The 21371-nt window shown below is 33.0% G+C and overlaps 1 protein-coding gene and 1 pseudogene across 3 annotated transcripts in view; both read left to right on the forward strand.

Moving 5' to 3' along the window:
• The window catches only part of LOC145284425 (regulator of microtubule dynamics protein 1-like), an 83791-nt gene that overhangs the window by 56025 nt on the left and 6395 nt on the right, over nucleotides 1-21371 (forward strand). For all 3 annotated transcript variants that reach the window (XM_080133221.1, XM_080133223.1, XM_080133222.1), the window contains exons 2-7: nucleotides 3080-3188; nucleotides 9703-9965; nucleotides 11276-11365; nucleotides 13031-13086; nucleotides 18389-18476; nucleotides 19355-19385. In XM_080133221.1, the coding sequence (XP_079989347.1) occupies nucleotides 3080-3188; nucleotides 9703-9965; nucleotides 11276-11365; nucleotides 13031-13086; nucleotides 18389-18476; nucleotides 19355-19385 (637 nt within the window). The remainder of the gene's footprint in view (nucleotides 1-3079; nucleotides 3189-9702; nucleotides 9966-11275; nucleotides 11366-13030; nucleotides 13087-18388; nucleotides 18477-19354; nucleotides 19386-21371) is intronic.
• Nucleotides 1796-2024, forward strand: LOC145285298 (U2 spliceosomal RNA; annotated as a pseudogene).

Genomic DNA, 21371 nt, shown 5'->3' on the forward strand with positions numbered 1-21371 from the left:
TTGTCGGTTGCTGAGCAAACAACCTCGTGATTGTTGGTTAGCGGGGGAATTGTTGATTGCCCATTATTTACTACAATGTTGTAGATTTTCCAGAAGTCACGATTTCCTAATTTTTGTGCTTCGATGTGTTTTTTAGTGGTTTCAGTAAATTCTCTCTTAGCTGTCGCTATTTCTTTCTTAACGTTACTTCTAGCTTCTATATACTTCTGTTTGTTTGAACTGGACTTATGTCGGTTAAATCTGCGGTATGCATGCTGTCTTTGAGCAATGGCAGTTGCGCAAGTCGAAGTAAACCATTGGGGAGAGTGGGACTTGCTATAAAATTTCCGCATGGGAACATGTGCTTCCATTGCTGTTTTGAACCATTCAGTGGTCTCATTTGCGCACTGTTCAGCAGGAAGAGAAAACATTTCCCTATGGGGCATCTCTGATAAGATCTCTGATGGCTTCCCAGTCAGCCTTTTTATAATATCTCGTTGTTTTGAGCATTGGCTCATCAGTTTTTGGTCTAGAATTTAGGGCGATTTCTACCATTATCACTGCATGGTCAGCGTTCCCGAGTGGGCTGTCAGCATTTGTTGTACAATCCTCGGGAACTGTAGTCAGAAACAGATCTAGAAGTGATGCTTGTTATTCTTGCTGGTCAGGGAAACGGGTTGGAAACGTAACCATTTGTGATAGGAAATGAGATATAGCAAAACTGTGTTGTGCTGCCCACTGCATCTGTGTGAGTAGAGAATTAATTTTATCAAATAAGTTCTGAAAACTTCTATAATCCACCTATGAATATCACAACTAAATCGAAACTCCAAATCATACTCTCTTGTTCATGCAAAACAGGATACATATTTTTCCATGCTCTTGTATATATATTAATATTTATTTATACATACATGTATAGTCTTTGCTACACTGGCATGACAATGTTTCGATGTGTAGTTATTTACATTTTTGTGTTCATAATGAAAATAAGGAAGAAAATAAAACATTCTTTTTAAAACTTTTTTCTTTTTACAAGGAAATAACCATTTATATAGGCCCGGAGGCCACTCGAGGATAAAGGTTACTGAAGGTAAAGTGGTAGTGTAGTAATTGTTAATGGCGTAGATTGAGTAAAATCTGCCACCATAGAAAAGATGACATGATTCCATTTCCATTTGATGAAAACCAGATTTCTTTTTGTGTTGCAGACTAGTTGGCCAGTTGTGTACAAATCCCAAAAATGATAGAAGCCTTCTATCATGTCTGAAAGTGACACAATGTTCAATAAGCAAGATTGGAGATGCGCCACTGTAAAACTTATGCTCTCTACCAATCCAAGTTATGACAACAGGACCATTGCCAACACCCTCAAAATGCATAGCGTGATTGCCACGAATAACAGGGACGTGCCCAGGATTGTGAAAACAAAGTTTCCAGCCACAGTTAATGTCTTTGGTGTGGTTTCAAGTGAGGGCAACACCATGCCACCTTCGCAGCTTTGAAGTCGGCTTGAAAGTCAACACCAAAGTGTATCTGGATGTGCTAAAGAGTGTGGTGATCCCCTGGTGCAATCAGGTGGCTGCTGGTATGGCAGCAGGACTCAACTAGAACCCACTGGACTACTTTGTTTGGTCATACATCGAGGACATCACCAACATGACCTCCCACAACACCAAGGCCAGCCTGATCACCATCTGCCGAGTATACGCCGAGCTCCTACTGGCATTTGTGGAAAAAGCATCCTCCCACTTCCAGGCTCGTATCGAGGCGGTGATTGAGGCTGAAGACGACTATATTGAGTAGATGTTAGCTCTACTGTTCTTGGCCTTTTGGCCAAGATCAAAGTGTAGTATCTGTTCTTCGGATGCGGCACTTCCATTTCTCGTTCTCTTTCGGTGGAGGAGAAATCCTTCACGACTGAGACAATTTTTATTTTTGTACCTTTTCTCCACGTTAAAAAACGACCCTGGTGTCTAACTCTGTCCCGTGGGGAGGCATTGTGAATAGGTACTACATAATTAAGTTACCTGAATTGATTTTTTTCAGTAAAAGCTTAAAAATAAAGCTGTAGTGGTGTTTTCTTTAGAGTGACAACTGTATCGTTCCACTCTGTATATAATGAAAACTATCACACAAAAAGAACAACTTTTTTATAAAAGAATAAAAGGATTTATTTTTATTACACCTTTTAGTATAGATGGAAGAAAGTTGGATAGTGTTCAAGTGTTGAAAATGTAAAGTAGGAAGTTGTTTGGATCTCAGAAAGTCTATCAACAGTTATCTTCAGACAAAAATAGCCGATGCTGTCAAATGGACAGGAGAGAGAAAGAGAAGAAGGGATATCTTTCCTTGTTGTTTTCAGAATTCTCTCTATTAACAGACTGAGATTCTCAAAGGGGCTGAAGTAGTTCTTCAGGGGTGAATGAAAAAAAAAAAAAAAAAAGGAAATAAAATGAAGAAAAATATTTGTTCAAACCCTGCTTTCCCACAACTAAATTCGACTAATTTCTACCAGGCGTTTTCTCTCTCAGCTGTTGAAAAACTAACTGCCTGTCATGCTTCCAACTTGTCCTTTTCTTAACAGTTTCTGTACTTTCTCTTTCCCACAACTAATTTCAACTGTAATTTCCACCAGGCATTTTCTCTCTCAGCTTTCGAAAAACTAACTGCCTGTCGTGCTTCCAATTCGTCCTTTTCTTAACAGTTTCTGTTCTCTTATGCAAATTAATGCCATATGTATATTACTGAGCTTTCTACAAACAAAATCTGTTCTTTCTCTTTTCTTCCCTCATTCCGTCACCCAACAGGAAAGAGAGAGGCTCCTTCATCTGTGTAAGTCATTTTCTTCTTTACTTTCACCACATAATCAATTTCCCTATTGGTGTTGTTTAATTCTGCTACAAAGGAACAAATGAAATCAATGCACCCTACAAAGCTGGTTTGTGTGTAACCAAATTGCCCAGCAGGGACATTTCTTCAAATGAGAAAATAAGTTTTTATTTATGACATCTACATTAGCACATCCAAATTTTTGTTATTTTGTTTAAAATTTATTTTGTAATGAATAATTTTTATTTATTTATTTATTTTTTTGTAGGTTTTAAAACTTCTAAGGAAACGTCCGTGTTTATCAGGACATTTATTTACTCCGCTTACAATAAAAGCTTTTAGCATGACGTCAGAAAACAAAGAAACCACAACAGCAGGTAAGTCAGCATCATTATAAGCATCATCATCTTTGATTAGTTTTATAATTTGTTTGTAGACTCTAGATTTTGTTTGTATAGTCTCTCTGTAATGATTTATCTGTTTATTGCTCATGAATGTATAATCATGTTTGTTGCACTTCTACGAAAACTGCTTTTATTCGATTATTATTTTGACTGCAGTGGTCGTTGGGCATATTAAGCAAGGATGGTGAAAAAGTTGAGGTTGACAGACTAACGCCATTACAATCGTACATCTCTCTCCATCTTTGTCTCTTTGTTCATCAAACCTCTTGCTTTTCTTGACAAATTCATTCTTTGTTCCATCATAGGTCAATATATGTGTACAATTTCGACATGGTATTTTCTTTGTTTCATCAAAGGTCAATATGTGTGACATGGTATTTTTTTTATTCATTGCTAGATTGAATTTGTGTGTGTACACGTTCTCCAAGTTCCTTTATCCACCATTATAATTACTAACTTGTGTAAAATACACTATATTATTATTGTTTTTTCCTTTAAACAGTTTTTTTTTGCTGACTTATAAATAGCTTTGCTTATGTCAATGGCGATTAAGTTAGCTAGTATGAATTATGACAAGGTCACACTGAGTGCATGAAAATGGAATCGTTCTCAGGGTTAAATGACAGAAAAGTGACATAAAGTTGGGGCAGAGGTGATAAACCATAGACACAGAGAGATGAAGAAATTACATTGTCGAGCAGAGGGAAAAGAAAGAATTTCAGATCAGTGTCTCCGGGAAGCTATGCAAATGAGACATAGTCAATAATGTACAAAACTTGTAATTTAAGGTAAATGTAAATTAAAAGTTTGTCTATCTGCATCACTCCTTTTAAGTTAAAAAGTTAAGTTTAAAAAGTAAATAACTAGATAAGACAACTCGCTCTCCTGAATTTATTTTCTCCTGAATTCATTTTCTCCTGAATCCATTTTCTCCTGAATCCATTTCTCCTGAAACCATTTTTTCCGAATCCATTTTCTCCAAAATAAATCTTAAAACTTGGTGAATATCTGCTTGTGTTAGTTCATGAATAAAAGTGGAAAACACATAAAAGATCAACACATATAAACACCTGCACATTTATGTATAAAGACTTTATTTAACTGATGCTAAATTTCTTTCCGACCAACGGCATAGATTTATGGAAAGCTTGTTCTAAGGGAAGGTTAGGATAGTAGTCCTAGATATCGCTGAGGCCTTTGACCCACGAGCTGAAAATGACGTCATCAGTGAGGTCCTAGTTAATGAATCAAAACATTTTACAAAAAAACAAACTTAAAAACTTCATTAAAAAAAAGAAAACCAAGGAACATGATGATTTCTACTGAAACTTATTCAATGTTAAACAACAAAATTCAAAACTGAACATTTGTGTCCTTAAGTGTTAAAAGTAACTAAACATTTGCTGTTTCATGGATTTTAAAGACTAACGTACGTTCATTATTTACTTATAAATTACATTAAAAAAGAAAAGAAAGGAACACGATTTGATTTCTAGTAAAACTGAAGTTTATTCAATATAAAAAATCAAAATTACGTATGATTGAAGCAGAAGAAAATCAAATGTTTCAAAACATGAAATTCAGGCAATAAACAATTACTAAACAATCAATTTAAAATTAAACAATAAATATTTTTTAATTAAAACAAAAAACAATAAAAAAAATTTTTTTAAATCAAACCAAGTAACAAAATTTAAACAAAAATCAAAATTAACATTTTCTTTTAAATCGAAATGAACAATATTTTTTTAAACTGAAAACGAATAACATTTTTTTCAAATCAAAACGAAGAACATTTTTCAAAAATCCAAACTAACATTTTGTAAATCAAAATAAACAATATATTTAAAATCAAAATAAACAACAATATATTTAAAATCCAAATTTACAATAATATATTTAAAATCAAAATTTACAATAATATATTTAAAATCAAAATTTACAATAATATATTTAAAATCAAAATTTACAATAATATATTTAAAATCAAAATAAACAACAATATATTTAAAATCAAAATTTACAATAATATATTTAATTCAAAATTAACAATAATATATTTAAAATCAAAATTAACAATATATTTAAAATCAAAATTTACAATAATATATTTAAAATCAAAATTTACAATAATATATTTAAAATCAAAATTTACAATAATATATTTAAAATCAAAATTAACAATAATATATTTAAAATCAAAATTAACAACAATATATATTAAAATCAAAATTAACAATATTTCTTTTAATCAAAACAATATTTTTTTAAAGTCAACACGAATGACATTTTTTTAGTTAAAACCAACAATAAATAATTTTTAAAATGAAAATGAACAATAAATTAGTTTATCTGAAAAACGATTAGTTAACAAAAATAAAAACAAATTAACTTCAAACAAATAATGTTAATATAAACAAAGATGAGATACCATGCGGTCATTTTTCTTGTAACACTCGACACTACTTGTTTTTGAACCAAATAAGCATTTTACATTAAATTAAAGCACTAAAAACTTATCCAGGTAGGTAGAAGAGTAACTTGCCTTTGGTAACATTTATTTGTTATATATTTGCTTTTCTTTTTATCACTTTCTATAATCTCTGTTAATTGTAAAATAAACTAAAAAAAAAATCTGTTGTAGAATTTAATTAAAAATTTGATTCTGTTTTTGATTTTATTTTTCTAATATGTCAGTTTCTTTGCAAGATTTTAAAAAACAGCTGTTTTCTGCCGCTTTTTTTTATTTTCTTGACGCTAACAAAGAAAGAAAAATAATAAGTTCTTCTTAGTAATAATAATAACAACAACTCATTTAACAATTTCTTTAATAAATAATTAATATATATATGATGATACTTTTTTTAATATCATTATGAAATTTAAAATTTTACTAATAATTAAACTTAAACAAAAACTTTTCTATTTTCTGTTGGCAAAAAATTCTCACTTTTAATTGCATTTATCCAAATGTAACAGCTGAAACAAAAACACTTCAGAGCATCAAAAATGGTTCAAAATTCCAAAAAATAAGAACAAAATACTGATAGAAATCCACCCAATAATAATAGTCACTGTGACATTTCCTGACATTTATTGGGTGTATTTCTACCAGTATTTTGTTTTTATTTTTTCGAATTTTGAACTATTTTTGATGCTCTGAAGATGGCATGTTTCGTTTCGATTGCCTGTTTACTTTAGCAGCTCGGCTTGATACTTGTTCTTTTTCAAACTGAATAAAAGCTTTAGATTCCGTTTAAACGCACAAAATTTATCCAGGTAGGTAGAAGAGTAACTTATCTTGCTTTTTGATAACATTCATATTTTACCCATTTTTTTTTTTTTTTTTGTTGGCTTCTCTGTTAAATCTGCAAAAACAATTTTATCATTAGACATTATCTACTTCTGATTGTTTCTTGGGACACATGACCAGATTCACAGGACCAAATTCAATTACATCGGCAGGTTACATAACCTTAGTTCCTAGGCTTTAATATCATTATTAAAGAGGGCCCTGATCTTCTCCTGAAAATTAAATCATATGAATACTAAACATAATCCAAGCCTTATAAGAGAAAAATCCAGGTTGATCTAAACATGATATAAATGCTTCTGTGTCTCGGGTTAATCCTTGAACCTTTATTATTCCTCATATTCATAAATGACCTCTCTGATAAAATTGTCTCCAAGATGGGTATATTTGCTGATGACACCACGCTCTATAACAGATACGAGGAGAAAACGAATAAACATACGTATAAGGACTGAAACCTTAGAAGAAGGCTTCTAGTCTGTAGTGGAATGAGGACATAAATGGATGGTAACATTTAATACTGCCAAGATTAAGCTTTTTTCCTTTAATAATTACAGGAAAGCTTTTCAACGACTGATAGCCATGGCTAATGATACACTACCTGAAAGCTCTTCATTCAAACTCTTCAGTTTAATGTTCGCAGGGAACATGAATTGAAATGAATACTTCGAGGGCACTGCCAAAGAAGGTGGGCTCTCTCTACCATGCTAGAAAGTTGCTTCCACCTGAAAATATCTCGTAGTTCTACAAGGTCACCATTTGTTTATGCACGGCGTATTGTTGCCACATTTGGGCTTGTGCATCTCCTACTAGTCTCTTGGTTCTAAACAGGATTAAAAGTCTCCAACCCAACATGTCCTACACTATCAACCAAACTCCAACCTCTGTCCCATCAACAAAATGTTATATCCTCATGCCTATTTTACAAGTATTTTAAAGGAAAGTGGTCGGACAAAATCAAAGCACTTGTACCTTCTTGACATAAATACCCCCAACTTAACCCGACAAGCAGCAAAATCTCACCCTTACACTGTAAAGATCCTTAGATGCCGGAAAGACTTCAAATCAAATTGTTTCTTTCCCCCAACTGCTAGACTTTGGAATTCCCTCCTGTGTCCCTGTTTTCCTGACTGTACTGACATGCAGAAGGTCAAAAATAATGTGAACAGACATTTCGCTGCACAACTCCCTACATAGTATCCTTTCAAATTTTGTCCCAAATAATAATAGCACTGGTCCTTGTTTGAGATAAAAAAAGCAGTAAAAAAAAAAAATGTTTCACGTTGTGGCACATCAACACTTTTGGATTTTTCAACAAATGTTCTCACATATGTTGGGGTTCTACACTTTTTGAACCTGTGTTATACAGCTACTCAAGTAGATGTTTATACCAAAATGTTTCCATTGCACATGATTGCATGCGACATATTTTTCTTCTTTACAGTCATGCATTCCTCAAGTTAACTTGCGACGGCACCACTGTTTACCGATTCTCTGTAAATGAAATCTTTTTCATAGCACAAAAAATAATGGAAACGTGAAGTCTCCATGTTTCTTGATACAGTTTATTCAATCTTATACAATGGCCTGGAAACACATTGCCAAATTCGTTGCTAGCCCTTCATCTTAATAGTGGCAGAGGAAGGGTCTTGAGCTAAAATGCATGTGCTCTCTTTCTACTCCCAAGCACAATTCTACAGCTCTCCTTTCTATCTCTGCCCAGAAATGTGATTTTGTCACAAACTCTTGGAAACTCTTACCCCATGCACCTGATCCCATGATGTCAGAATCAGATGAAAAATCACACCATATGGCAAATGAGTGACTTAACTCTAGTATGACCCCATGACCCTTCTGACCCTCAACTAAAATGAGGTTAGTTCTAAAATCTATATCTATGTACTAGCTAAAACTGCTAGTCTGTTAATGTAGGGTCTCATTAGATGACATGTTTAGGAGTGAGTATCATGATCTGTCATTCTCTGATCAGCACTGCATATTCTCAGGCATGGAGCCACAAATCAATAAAGCAGCATTACTTCTGCACGAGTCCTTTGTATGTTTTGTGCCAAACCTTCCTCAACTTTGCATGCAACTGCCAAGATTTGCTGCTCTGTTTTTGTCAAAAAATTCTGCAATCCTGTGACCTACAAGTGTTACAGAGCGTGTATGGTCGCGTGTGAGAAAATCAGCAGCAGCCATAGGATAACTGACTATCGAAAATACACATGCAAATTACGCAAGTGTGCATGCACTGTCATCATGGGAAGAAGGAGAGAAAAAGAAAAAAGAAGAGAAGTAAAGTGCATGCCAGAAAAGATGGACATGTGATGTTAAGGGCGAGAAAATGCTGCTAAGGCATCTGGTGACAGGGAGAGAGACTTTTAAAAAGCACATCTTATATAGCACAGCGTTTTGTAAAACTGTAGGGAAAGTTGTAATGTGCATGATTAGCACGGGTGTCATTTGCTTAAGAAAAGAAAAAAGAAATGTCTTAAAGTCAAAGCTTGACCGACGCTAGACAAAAACTTCTCTTATGCAAATTGAGACGTGGTCGGGTTTGACAATTTAAAAAGACAGCATTTCTTCAGTTGGGAACTATTCTTTTCTGTTGGCTCAATATCGGTACAGTGTACTTTGCAATCTGGTGTCAGTTGAAGAAAGCATGTTTGCGATAACATCAAAAAAGGAACGGGATAGATCTTTGTTATGTGTGCTTCGATTCAGTGAACTTGGCGATTTGAAAATCATTCTTTTTCTTTAACTCAAACATTCAATGATTAGAAAAACACGCGTATGTGTGAAAAGTTTTTTGAAAGATAAAAAAAATGCGTTGTTTTGAAAGAAGCACAAATTAATGCTTTTCATTTGAAAAAATGCAGAGTTGGATTTTTCTTTCTTTTTTTTTTTTTGTTCCCTTGTGACGGTACCAGACAACGTGTGGGTCTGAGTGGTTGTAATGTAACAACACAGTTAAAATGTAACAGCCACGTTACACGAGGAGGACCATGTAGATCAAACAATCTTGTAATAGTCTAACTTGACAAACAAATCTTAACCTGTTGTGTCTTATTGTTTTTTCTTGTTTTTAATTTTTCAAAAGTAGTTTTGACATATTGTATGTTTTTTGTTTGACTCCTAAAATATTTAATCGCTTTGCGATTTTTTTTAAAGATGCAAACATTCTGAACTTGGAAGAAATATTTGAAAAAGCTGACCAACTGCATACGGCGTACGAAACGTGTAAATTGTACGAACTTTTGAAGCCTTACGAAACATGTGAAAACGCTGAACTGCTGTGGCGGTTGTCACGAGCTGCTTACGACAAAGCAAAAAGAGAACACAACAAAGATGCACGGAAGACGTTCGTGTACGAATCATTTGGATATGCAAAAAGAGCACTGGCTATAAGTGATACTAATTATGCTTGCCATAAGGTAATTCGGTTTTGTTTTTTGTTTGTTTTGTGTTTTTTTGGGGGGGAGGTGCATAGTGTTTGGGATTGGAAAGGAAAAGGTTAAGATTGTGGAGATTTGCTAAACCTTAACAAACTCACCCCTTTTTTTTATTAAGATTTAATGACAGCAATGTCTTGTCCACACAATGCTATATGGAAGTGATACTTAGCATTTCAAAATTCAGACAAGAGAAGAATTTAAATGTGTTTGATTCTAAATGCCTTAGAAAGATTCTAGGGATCAAATGGAACAATCAAATTATCAACCAACAGTAACCAATAGATAGTATTGTCAATAATCTGTAATAGATGTCTAGGCTGACTGGGACAATTATGGGAAGAATCTAGAGGGATGTTGTGGATCTGGCTTCATATCCAAAACAATGGTATACTTTGACTGTCTCATGCATTGCAGAATGCAGGAGTTATTAATTCTAAGTTGTAGACATTGGATTGGAAGCAGCTTTTCAGGTGGGAGTACTATTTAGTTGTCTCCATATGAGGGCAAAATTAGACAAAAGTTGGTTTTTAATTTGGGGGAATACCCTACCTAACTTGCAGCTGCCTCTTTGATTTCAAGACTCTTTTCAGTCAAGGGCCGAGTGAGGCTACACACGTTTTTAACATCTGAAAAGTTGAAGATGAATTAATACAACTGAATCATTGCCATTTTATTGGCTTGAAACGGGTGGTATGACATAATCCAAAATTTATGCCTATACACACACATACATTTACGTATTTATATGTAATGTGTATACACTATCTACTGATTACAAAAAATGCTTTGAGTTGTTGGAATCTGTGTATCATGCAAGAAAGAAATTGTTGAATGATCAAATTTTGGCTAAAAGTTGTTTTGTTGACATTGAGTGAAGTTATGGTGTCAAATACAAGAACTACTTTTTTATTTCATCATCATCAGTTTAATGTCTGTTTCAACCTCCAGAAGCGTGCAACTTTACAACTGAATTTTACCAAATACTTTATCCACTATGCCATGGATCCTTGCACAAACAATAGCATACTATCCTTGTAAATTAAATAATGAGTTCTATTCGAAATTCTGTGTAGATTGCAGAGTTTGACTGAAGGATTCCAATGTTTGACAAATGTTTTTTCTAACACCAACCTAGTGTGATGATGGTGACCAGTGTGATGATGGTGACATGTCTCTAGGTGATTACCCGCCAAAGCTAAAGATTGTTTCAACTTACTTTGCTTTTGCTTGCAATAGATTTATGTAAATGAATGTTTATGTGTTATGATTTAAACGCTGATCTGTTGCAGTGGTACGCAATATTACTTGATGAAGTTGGTCAGTACGAAGGAATGAAGATACGGATATCAAATGCTTATTTGATTAAAGAACATTTATTGGTAAGTTTTATTTTTAATTATTTAAGCCATTTTGTTTAAGCCTTAACTCTGTTGATCATTTACAAGTAAATTTATTGTTTGACAGAATACTCCAAAAACAATTTTCAAAAAATCCTTATTCCATAGAATTTCAAAGAATGCTATTCTTCTCTTCAGATGAAAAAAAAAAATTAGCAAATTATTATTATAGCCGAGCTAAAATTTGCTGGTTATTGCATTAAATGAAATGGAACTTTATGATGGTAAATCATAAATTGCAAAAAAACAAAAAATGTATTCATGTCAGTTAAAAACATATGAAAATAGGGAGAAAATGAATTAAAAAAATAAACCAGGAGTAGAAGTTCCAGAGTGCATGAAGACTCACTCGATGGTAAATCCAAAAAGTGAAGAAAATTTTTGTTTTTTTAAAAAACCAATAATCAGAAGTAAATAAAGGGTTCTGTTCGAAATACCGTTCAACTTCAAAATGAGAACAGTAGTCCGAAGATTCTAAATAATACAAAAGAAAAAAAGTTTTTTTTTCCAAATTTCCTTTTAATTTATTACTATTGAAAAAAGTTAACTTTCTTTCCCAATTAGACATTTTAAATTTGGTTTAATAAAAATTCTTGATCCAACAGTGATTTTGTTTTTGTTTTAAATTCAATTATTTAAACAGATTTTTTAAAAATATAAAAAAATCTGTTAATGTAATTTTGTGTAATACAAGTGCACTACCCTCTCAACAATAGCACAACGTCAATTTTATTTTCTTCTCTTTTATCTTCTCTTCTGGCCGTGTTGTCATCTCTCACATTTGCTGCATATATATAAAATAAAACATAAAAAACAGAAACCTGCTTTCGACTGTGTCTATCTTGCAACTCTCCCCAACTGTAACTTTGGTTCTGGATATGACCTTAAACTCTATCCGATGGTGAGGCCCCAGCTTGCGGGCTTTGGGGAGTGTGGAGCCACCCTTTAATTGCCATTGCTCCCAAGTTCACTCTGACCCAGAGTGGTAGTACCTGTTAGGGTCCCAACTATGGGTTAAATAGAAATCGACTTGAAAAAAAAAAACAAATATATTCTATTAAAAATTTTTTCTTCAAAATCACTGGATTTGGCATTTAATAATGTGAAAAGGGTTGATATGCCGTAAAACAAAAACGATCAACCAACTGTAACTCTTATAACTGTCAAAAACTCAAGACTGTCCCCAACTGCCATGAACTGTTGCAAAATCCATCACCACATCTAAAACTACTCATAAAATATATCTAAATATATCCAGTCCTTTTATTCCTGTTCATTGCTGCACCTTAAGTAACAATCCCATGTCAGCTTCCTTTTGTGTGCCTTGGTGAACAACTTCCTATCAATTCTTCTGCTGATAAACCCATTTCCCCTGTTGTCATACTTTTTCTTTTTCTCCCCCCCCCCACTTTCTAACAATTGAGAGGGAAACATCTGAATGATAAAAAAAATTGTTTTCGTCATGATAAAAAGAAAATGTTAGTTTCTGACCTTGCATTTTTAGTATCACATTTTGTTACAAAACTTTAGTTGTAATTCATTCAGATGAATATTTGTGTGCCCTGCTGCTCACAAAGTTACAAACAACAATGTATATATTTCTAAATTTTGTTCCTATTCAACGAATCTGATTTCTTTGCTTTTCAGAAAGCCGTGGAATTAAATGCCAATGACGCAACCTGTTGGCATTCGTTAGGATATTGGTGAGTTTCAGTTTCATCTTTTTTTCATGTTCCAAAAATCTGTTTCACCTGTAAAAATTTTACTTTTGCTAAAATATACTTTTGACAAAATAAATAAAAAAAATTATATATACTCATTGTAAATATGATACTATGCATTGATAAATTAGTGATTCGCCATTGACACTGGCGGTTTCAAAATAGTTGTAAATCCAGCTTGATAACAAGGAGGATAATTACTGAAGTCTTCTCGTTGGCTAACGTTGCTCATATGTTGTACACCATTATTTTATTATCTACTTTTCAAACTATTGCTATCGCAAAATGAATTATCACTATATAATTATCTAGTGAGCGTTTTCTCCACTAGCTGCAGGAAACACCCTAATGTTGTTTAGTGTCCTCAACAATCTTGAACCAAGATATTTAGTTTGGTTCATGTTCTCCCATTACAGGGTGGGACGATGAAAGTGGCACCCTAAAGAAAACAATACTCCAACTTTATTTTAAAACTTTTATTGAAAAAAATCAATTTGGGTAACTTGATGTAGTAGAGATGATGTCTATTCAATGTAGCCACTTTCAGTCTCAATCACTGCCTCGATATGGGTCTGGAACTGGGAGCATGCCTTTTCCACAAATAGCGGGAGTTTGGTGGATGGCTTCAGTGCTGTGGGAGGTCATGTTGGTGATGTTCTCGACATATGATCAAACAAAGTAGTCCTGTGGGTTCAGGTTGGGGAAGTAGGGGAGCCAGTGTGAGAAGAGTTCAAAGTTGTAAACTCCTTCTGGAGCCAAGCTTGGGTCTCTTTGAACATGGGTCGGCGCCACACCCAGAGTCTGCCACATGATTGCACCAAGGGATCACCACACTCTTCAACACATCCAGGTATACTTTGGTATTGACTTTCAAGCCGACTTCGAAGATGTGAGGTGGCATGATGTGGCCCTTGCTTGAAAGCACCCCAAAGATGATTACCATGGCCGGAAACATTGTTTTCATCACCCTGGCCACATCCTTGTTATTCGTGGCAATCGCGCTATGCATTTTGAGGGTGCTGGCAATGGTCCTGTTGTCATAACTTGGATCAATAGAGAGCATGAGTTGTAAAGCGGTGCATCTCCAATCTTGCTCGTTGAACAATGTGTCACTTTCAGACATGATAGAAGGCTTGGGATTTGTACACAACTGGCAAACTAGTAGATGGTCTGCAACAAAAAAGAAAAGAAAACCGGTTTTCATCAAACGGAAATGAAATCATGTCATCTTTTCTAGCGACATTATGGGTGGCGATGTTAGTGATTTGAGAAAACACTGTCTAGACTGTTTAAATTTGAACGTAAAGGTGTTGTGTCTGTACAGTTCCAGGTGAGCATTGTCTGAAGATAGTGGTTTCAATCCTTCCCAAAATGTAATCAGACAACAACAACAACTATGGAAGGCAGTAATTACTGGAGATACACTTACAAGACTTGACATTCTTAGCCCGTCCTGAAGAAAGCCAGAGGATAAGTTGGCTGAAATGTGGTGAAACAACAACTATGAATAGCAGTCCACAAAAGTGAATAGACAAAATATGAAGCTTCATCTCAAAGATAAAAATAAAATAATATATAATTCATTAAGTTTGTTGGTTTTTCTCTTTTGATAAATTTAACCTGAACTTTATATATATATATATATATATATATATATATATGCACACACACACATCATACACTATACTTACACTATAGTATAAGTTATTGTATGTTAATTTGACAAAATATAGAATTTAAATTCTCTTCCTTCCCATGTTAATTGATGGTGGCCTACGCTGCAGGATAAAAGTTGACTTTGCAAGTAGGTTTGGACCAGCAATAATTATCATTTCCTACACTCAATACAGCATAAGCATAAAACACTAGTGTCTATAGATAAAATAATATTTAACAATAAGAGATTGTGTGTCTGTGTGTGTGTGTGTGTGTGTGTGTGTATATATATATATATATATATATGTATATAATTTTTAATTTAGTATTCCTTGTCAGATAATAATTTTTTAAATTTTATTTATATAAGAAAATAAAATTTTAAAAATCTGCATATAAGAAAAAAAACAAATTTTATTATCTGACAAGGAATAGTAAATTAAAAATTACGCAATCCTTACTCCGTGGAGTTTCAAAAAATGCCTTCTTCTCATCAGAGGAAAGATAATAGCACAATATAATGAAATGAAACTACAAAATATGAATATTAACCTATTTACATAAAAGAAAGTTTTTGAAACTGCATAGCAAATGGGAATAACTATAGCAATAAACAGTTCTGGAATATCAAATAGGTAGAGGAAGTCAGTGGAAATCTGTAGGTTGAAATTCATATTTGATAATACTCAGATGCAAGTCCAAGACAGGTAAATCCGATGAGGTAAATTGAAATCCAAGGTAAGGAAGATCCAAAAAAAAAGTTTGAGGAACAGTTAATGGACACAAATGATATATATTCTAATAAAGATATATTCCTCCCAAAATAAAAGTTATTCTGAAATAAGAAAAACAAAAGGCAGAATCTCAGATCCAATTAAAAAAATCATCCTTTTCATAGATAAGTGAAAGATGAAATGAAGAAACAGGAAAGAACTATACTAATTTTCTCGCGTTGAATACAGATTGGGGAAAATTGTAAATCTCCAGGTTACGATGAACCAGACAATACAAGGTTTAGATCAAAAAATTTGATCAGACATTAAAATCAAATAAACGGAATTTAAATTTAAACCAACTACATACAAATATATTATTGGGAAGTTTTTTTTTTCCTAAGATTGATATAAAAAAGATTTTGTAAAAAATTAATAAGGTTTATTTAAAAAGCATTTTAGTATAAAGATATTAAAGAATATTAAAAAAATTAAAAACTTTTAAACGCACATAGAGACTAAATGTTAAAGTCAGGGTTATACTGGAGATATTATTAGAAAGCATGTGAAAAAAAACACTAGATTCTTATTATTGCAAACGATTTTATAAAAAAAATTTATTGTGAAATCCATTAAAAAGAAATGTTCATATGTATGTTATTTAAAAACACTCAGCAAATAGGTAGATAGAAATTATAACATATAAACATGTAGAAGTTATTAGGAAACTATTCTAATAATAAACTGACATAATGAGGAATAGTATTGTTAGGCACAAATGAATAAGTTAGAATAAAATGAAATAAAAATAACAATTGATAATAAAAAAGAATGCAGAAATAAAATGATATAAAAAATAATTATACGGAATTAAAATCCTAAAAGGTTACGAAAAAAGCAATCTAAGAACCTAACAGTAAAATAATAAACTATAGATGTATTGAACTACTTTGGGGAATAATTTATTCTCAAACGAATTCCTGACGAGAAATTGTCAATATAAACAAATGCCAAACCAGGGCAAAGAGATCTGAACGAAGGTAGAGCAAGAGAGAGCTGACTGAGTTGTCATTGTCGTCACTAAGCCACTTCCATCCCACACTCCTCTCTCTCTTTACGCCAAGTCATTGTTTGAAATAAACAAAGTTTTTGTATAAACAATTTTTCAGCTTATTTTTATTTTTTTATTTATATTTTTATTTATTTATTCTTGATATTTAAAGGTAAGTAAATCAATATTAAAAATATTTATATTTCCTTTTACGTTTATTTTTGTACTATATCCTGGTCACGGCACCAAAACTGGTCTGTTGCATTATTGCTGTACTTTTTTGAATGACCGTCTAGTCTATATAATTATTTTAGCCCGAGTGCAAAAGTGCGTCCAGATATATGTATTGTCTATCAACTTGCTTTTCACAAAAATAAGCTGAAAAATTGTTTATACAAAAACTTTGTTTATTTCAAACAATGACTTGGCGTAAAGAGAGAGAGGAGTGTGGGATGGAAGTGGCTTAGTGACGACAATGACAACTCAGTCAGCTCTCTCTTGCTCTACCTTCGTTCAGATCTCTTTGCCCTGGTTTGGCATTTGTTTATATTGACAATTTCTCGTCAGGAATTCGTTTGATTTTCCCAACCGGGACCAAAACATGATGATTGTTAATTGTTTTGAATATCGGCCAGTGTCAAGAATGTTGATTTTACAATGTTTGCACATTCTTTGCCGTTTTTGATTTCTGAATAGAATGTTTCTTTGTCAAGAATCCACTGTGTGTGTGCGTGTGCACAACCAGTGATAATTATGGCGTTGCTAAGCCCAATATGCAACAATTATTATAATTCTTATATATATATATACACACACACACATTATTTTTCTGTTTCAAAATATAAGTTCACTTTTCCAGTGTAATTAGGATAGTCTAGCAGTTATATTGGCTTTCATTTGTGTTTGGTTGTCGGTTCAACTCTTACAAGGAGAAATGACACAATTTGTAGCATGGCATAGAGGGGGGGGGTCATGGTGGTAACTGTTATTGCTGTGATGTTTTAACAGCAAAAATTGAGTCGTATTTTCTCGTGCATGCTGATGATGATGATGATGCCAGTTGTCCTCCTGTCTTTCTTGCTATCTGTAATCATGGATCAAAATAAAAACATTTGTTTGATGGTGTCATGCTTTTGTTTTATTTTTTTACTTCAATTAACCGTCCAAACAAGACACACTTCCACTAAGATGTAAAGGTCTACTGTTTATAGGGGCTAGATTTATAGGAGCATCTTAAGTGGGCAGTTGAGCAGCAAAATGTTCACATTACATATTTTGCATGTTAATAGTCAAGAGCAGTGAGGTAATTCACAAACCAAGTATTTTGAGGAAAGAAGCAATTATGGTAGAAAGTCTTTCATCATTTGGAGACTTTCACATTGAAGAGGTGAGATTTTGTTGCTTGTTGTGGAATTCCATCCAAATTCCCAAGTTTGACAGAAATTTTTCCGAATTTGAAAGAAACATTGCCGAGTTCAACAAGATACACCTGAAGAAGGTTGGAGGTTATATCCACCAAAACGTGAAAATCACACTCAAGATGAGAACAGTAGTCTGATGAATTTTGTCTTGGATTTGTTTGGATTTTTCTTAGGAATCGGCTATTTCCTTGACTATTTGTGCACATGTTAAGAATATTGCTTATTGTCGCCATCAAATATACCGATCTCTGATACAATTGCGCAAGGAAGTGAATAACTCCTGTCAGATAGGGAAAACACAAAAATTTGAAAACCAGCTCCTAGATCAAAGAAGCAGATCTTCTTTCTTTTTTCTTTTCCTATTTTCCCCCCACCATTTAGAACATCCTGTCTATCGCATATTCTGCCACGTTGGATTAATTTTCTATAAAAACTTTTTTTAGGTGTTTTATGTTTGCTGATTTACCTTGGTACCAACAGAAGATTGCTGCCACCCTTTTTGCTGCTCCACCCACATCGACCTATGAAGAGGTAATACATTTGCTTGCAATTGTGTTTGAATCTTAGAACTCATGTGTCTATGTATGTATATATGTGTGCGTGTGTGTATATATATATATATATATATATATATATATATATATATATATATATATATATACACTCATAAGACAGTAATCTACAAACATGTGTTTCACGGTTCTATTGATCGTCTGTTTAGCTTGACTGTTCTAGGATTCGAAGCTTAGACGATATGTACTATGGTTAAATGCATTAGAAAAGTCAATTGGTAGAACCGTGAAACACATGTTCATAAATTACTGTTTTAAAAATAAACATTTTTTTTTTTTTTTACATTTTCACCCCAAACAAGTCACAGTGCCACTTTGATACCAACTTGGAAATTTCTACAACTTGGCCAGTACCAGATGGGTGACCAGATGGAATGAAATGGCTCAGATGTGACAACAATACTCCATCAATAAGCAAATTGTGATCTTGTAAAGATATAGAATACTTTCTGGTGTGGGTAATTTTCTAGCAAAATAGAGGGAGCCCACCTTCTTTGCAGTGTTTTCAATGTATTTGTTCCAATTCATATTGCCTGTGAACGTTAAGCTGAGGAGTTTGAAGGATGGGCTCTCAGGTAAGGCACTATTTGCAATGGCAATTAGTGGCTGAGAAGGGTTTTTGTAGTTGTTAAAGGAAAGGAGCTTCGTCTTAGTAGCATTAAACGTTACAATCCATTTTCCACTATGAACTAAAGTTATTTTCTAGGATTTCTGCCATTGCCTTGGATGAAGTCAAGAATAACAACTCTAATTCGTGTTTTGAAATATTTAAGAGTCTAATAATAGTTTTTAAATGTTTTAATTATGATTTTTATAATTCTGTTTTTTCTTTTTCAGGCTGAAAAATATTTCTTGAAAGCTGAAGAAGGTAAATGTCAAATTGTTCCTTTGGATTTGTTGCATGAACCTTCTTGAGTCGGTTTTTTCCTTTTCCTTTTCTTCTTCAAATTAGGAGCTTCCAAACATGGGTCATATTAACTTCATCAGCTGTGTGTGGAAGATCTATAAGAAATAAATCTGGAATTTGTATGGAATTTTGAGAACAAGTTTTTCTCTTTGATTAAACAAAATGTTCCGTTCAAACTTCTACAGATTGTGCCAATTTGACAAGATGCATGGAAGTCGGATGTTCAAAACTTTGTGAGAACAACATCTGACATGAAATGAGTTGTATGAAAGAAATCCAAAGAATCTAAAAAACTGAATTATCAAACTTTTTTCGTGCATGTTTAGGTGACAAAGAAAAGAAATGAAAACTTAATAAAGAATTATTAAAAGGTCATTTTTATAAAGAAAATCATTTTTAAATGAATAAATTGGAATTCATAGGCATTATGATGATATGCTGGGGTGATTTTAAATTTTGTTTCTGGAGAACTATTTTTAAAGGTAGTTAACCAATTTGATAAATTTGAATTTTTCCAATGTCCCCCCCCCTGTAAAGAATGGCTTTCTAAAGTCTCATAAAAGTTTTAATTATTTGGTATTCTTGTCTTTCAAACTATTTACAAAATGGCATCAAGATCATTGATTATCGTTTGGCCATAAAATTTGATTTTCTATCTTTTTAAATAAAACTACCTGATCAATTTACGTGATTTTAGGTGTGTGGTATTTTCTTACTGTCATTTTTTTTATTTTGTTTTTTCATTGGGATGAGGGAGTTAAATAATTTAACAAAATAAAAATTAAAAAAACCTTTTTGTGAAACTTGGAATGGCATTCACTGGATGGGATTGAATCCTGTTGATATGATTGTCAATTTGTTTTTTGAATTTGAAAAATTAATAACAAGCAAAAACTTTTCTTAATAAAATGTTGAACTTGAAAAATGTTTGAATTCCTAACACTTATTTTTTTATTTTTTATATTTATTTTTTTTCTTATAAGACCTAATCAACTCGCATCAAAAAATCAAAAAAGGAATTTAAAAAGAAACCCAGGAAACCAGGGGGGGGGTGCTCAGGCTAAAAACCACCAAAGTCTAGGTCAGGGGTCTCCAAACTAGAGGCCAGATATGGCCTGCCAAACTCTTTAATCTGGCCTGCAAAGTTTTTATGTAAAATATAAAAATATTCAGGAAAAATTTTTTGAATGGAAATGCATGAAAATAGTGTGATGTTTTTTGTTTTTAAGAAAATCTTTAAAACAATGAAAATCAAAATTAATGATCAAAACAGTCTAAAACACATCCAGAGCTTTAAAATTTTTTTATTTTGGTTCGCATAGCTATAAAAAGTATGTAATATGTCCCCCCCCCCTGGAAAGCTTTGGAGACCCCTGGTTTTGGCCATTGTTAAAATGACATGTTCCTTGTTAGCTGAACTATCGTGTTGGCACTGTGTAATTCTTAGAAGTCCAGACTTTTAGTTTTTTACCTTTTGAAAAGGAATGAGTTTATTGCTAATCATCTGAGGCACCCCTGCCGGGGAATGCTCATGGTGATGTCCATGGATTTTTTGCGAGCTATTATGCTCTTTCTCTAGGGTACTGGCTTTTTGAATTCAACTCTCCCAATCTTTGTGTCATATTTTCGCACCATGAGAGAGAGAAATAAACAGATTTTAAAAAAATGTTAATTGCAAAAGATAGCTTATACCAAGGGAGATAATTCATTTTTTTTTATAAAAACTAACAGAAATTAAATCAATAAAAATTGACCAAAGCTTTTGGTCATCAAATCTGTAATTTATTTGACCTCCAGACAACGCTGGTGAAGTCAGCTAGTAGATGTAGACATTTACTAGCTGACTTCACGTTTGCAATAACAAATATTTATTAAAATGAAAGTTTCAAATAATTTATAATAAAAAAATCATTATGTACAGTGCTTCATAAGTGCACTCCAACTCGT

The sequence above is a fragment of the Euprymna scolopes genome, chromosome 9 (assembly GCF_053919585.1).
Source record: "Euprymna scolopes isolate OS-2025 chromosome 9, ASM5391958v1, whole genome shotgun sequence".
Classification (NCBI taxonomy): Eukaryota; Metazoa; Mollusca; class Cephalopoda; order Sepiida; family Sepiolidae; genus Euprymna; species Euprymna scolopes.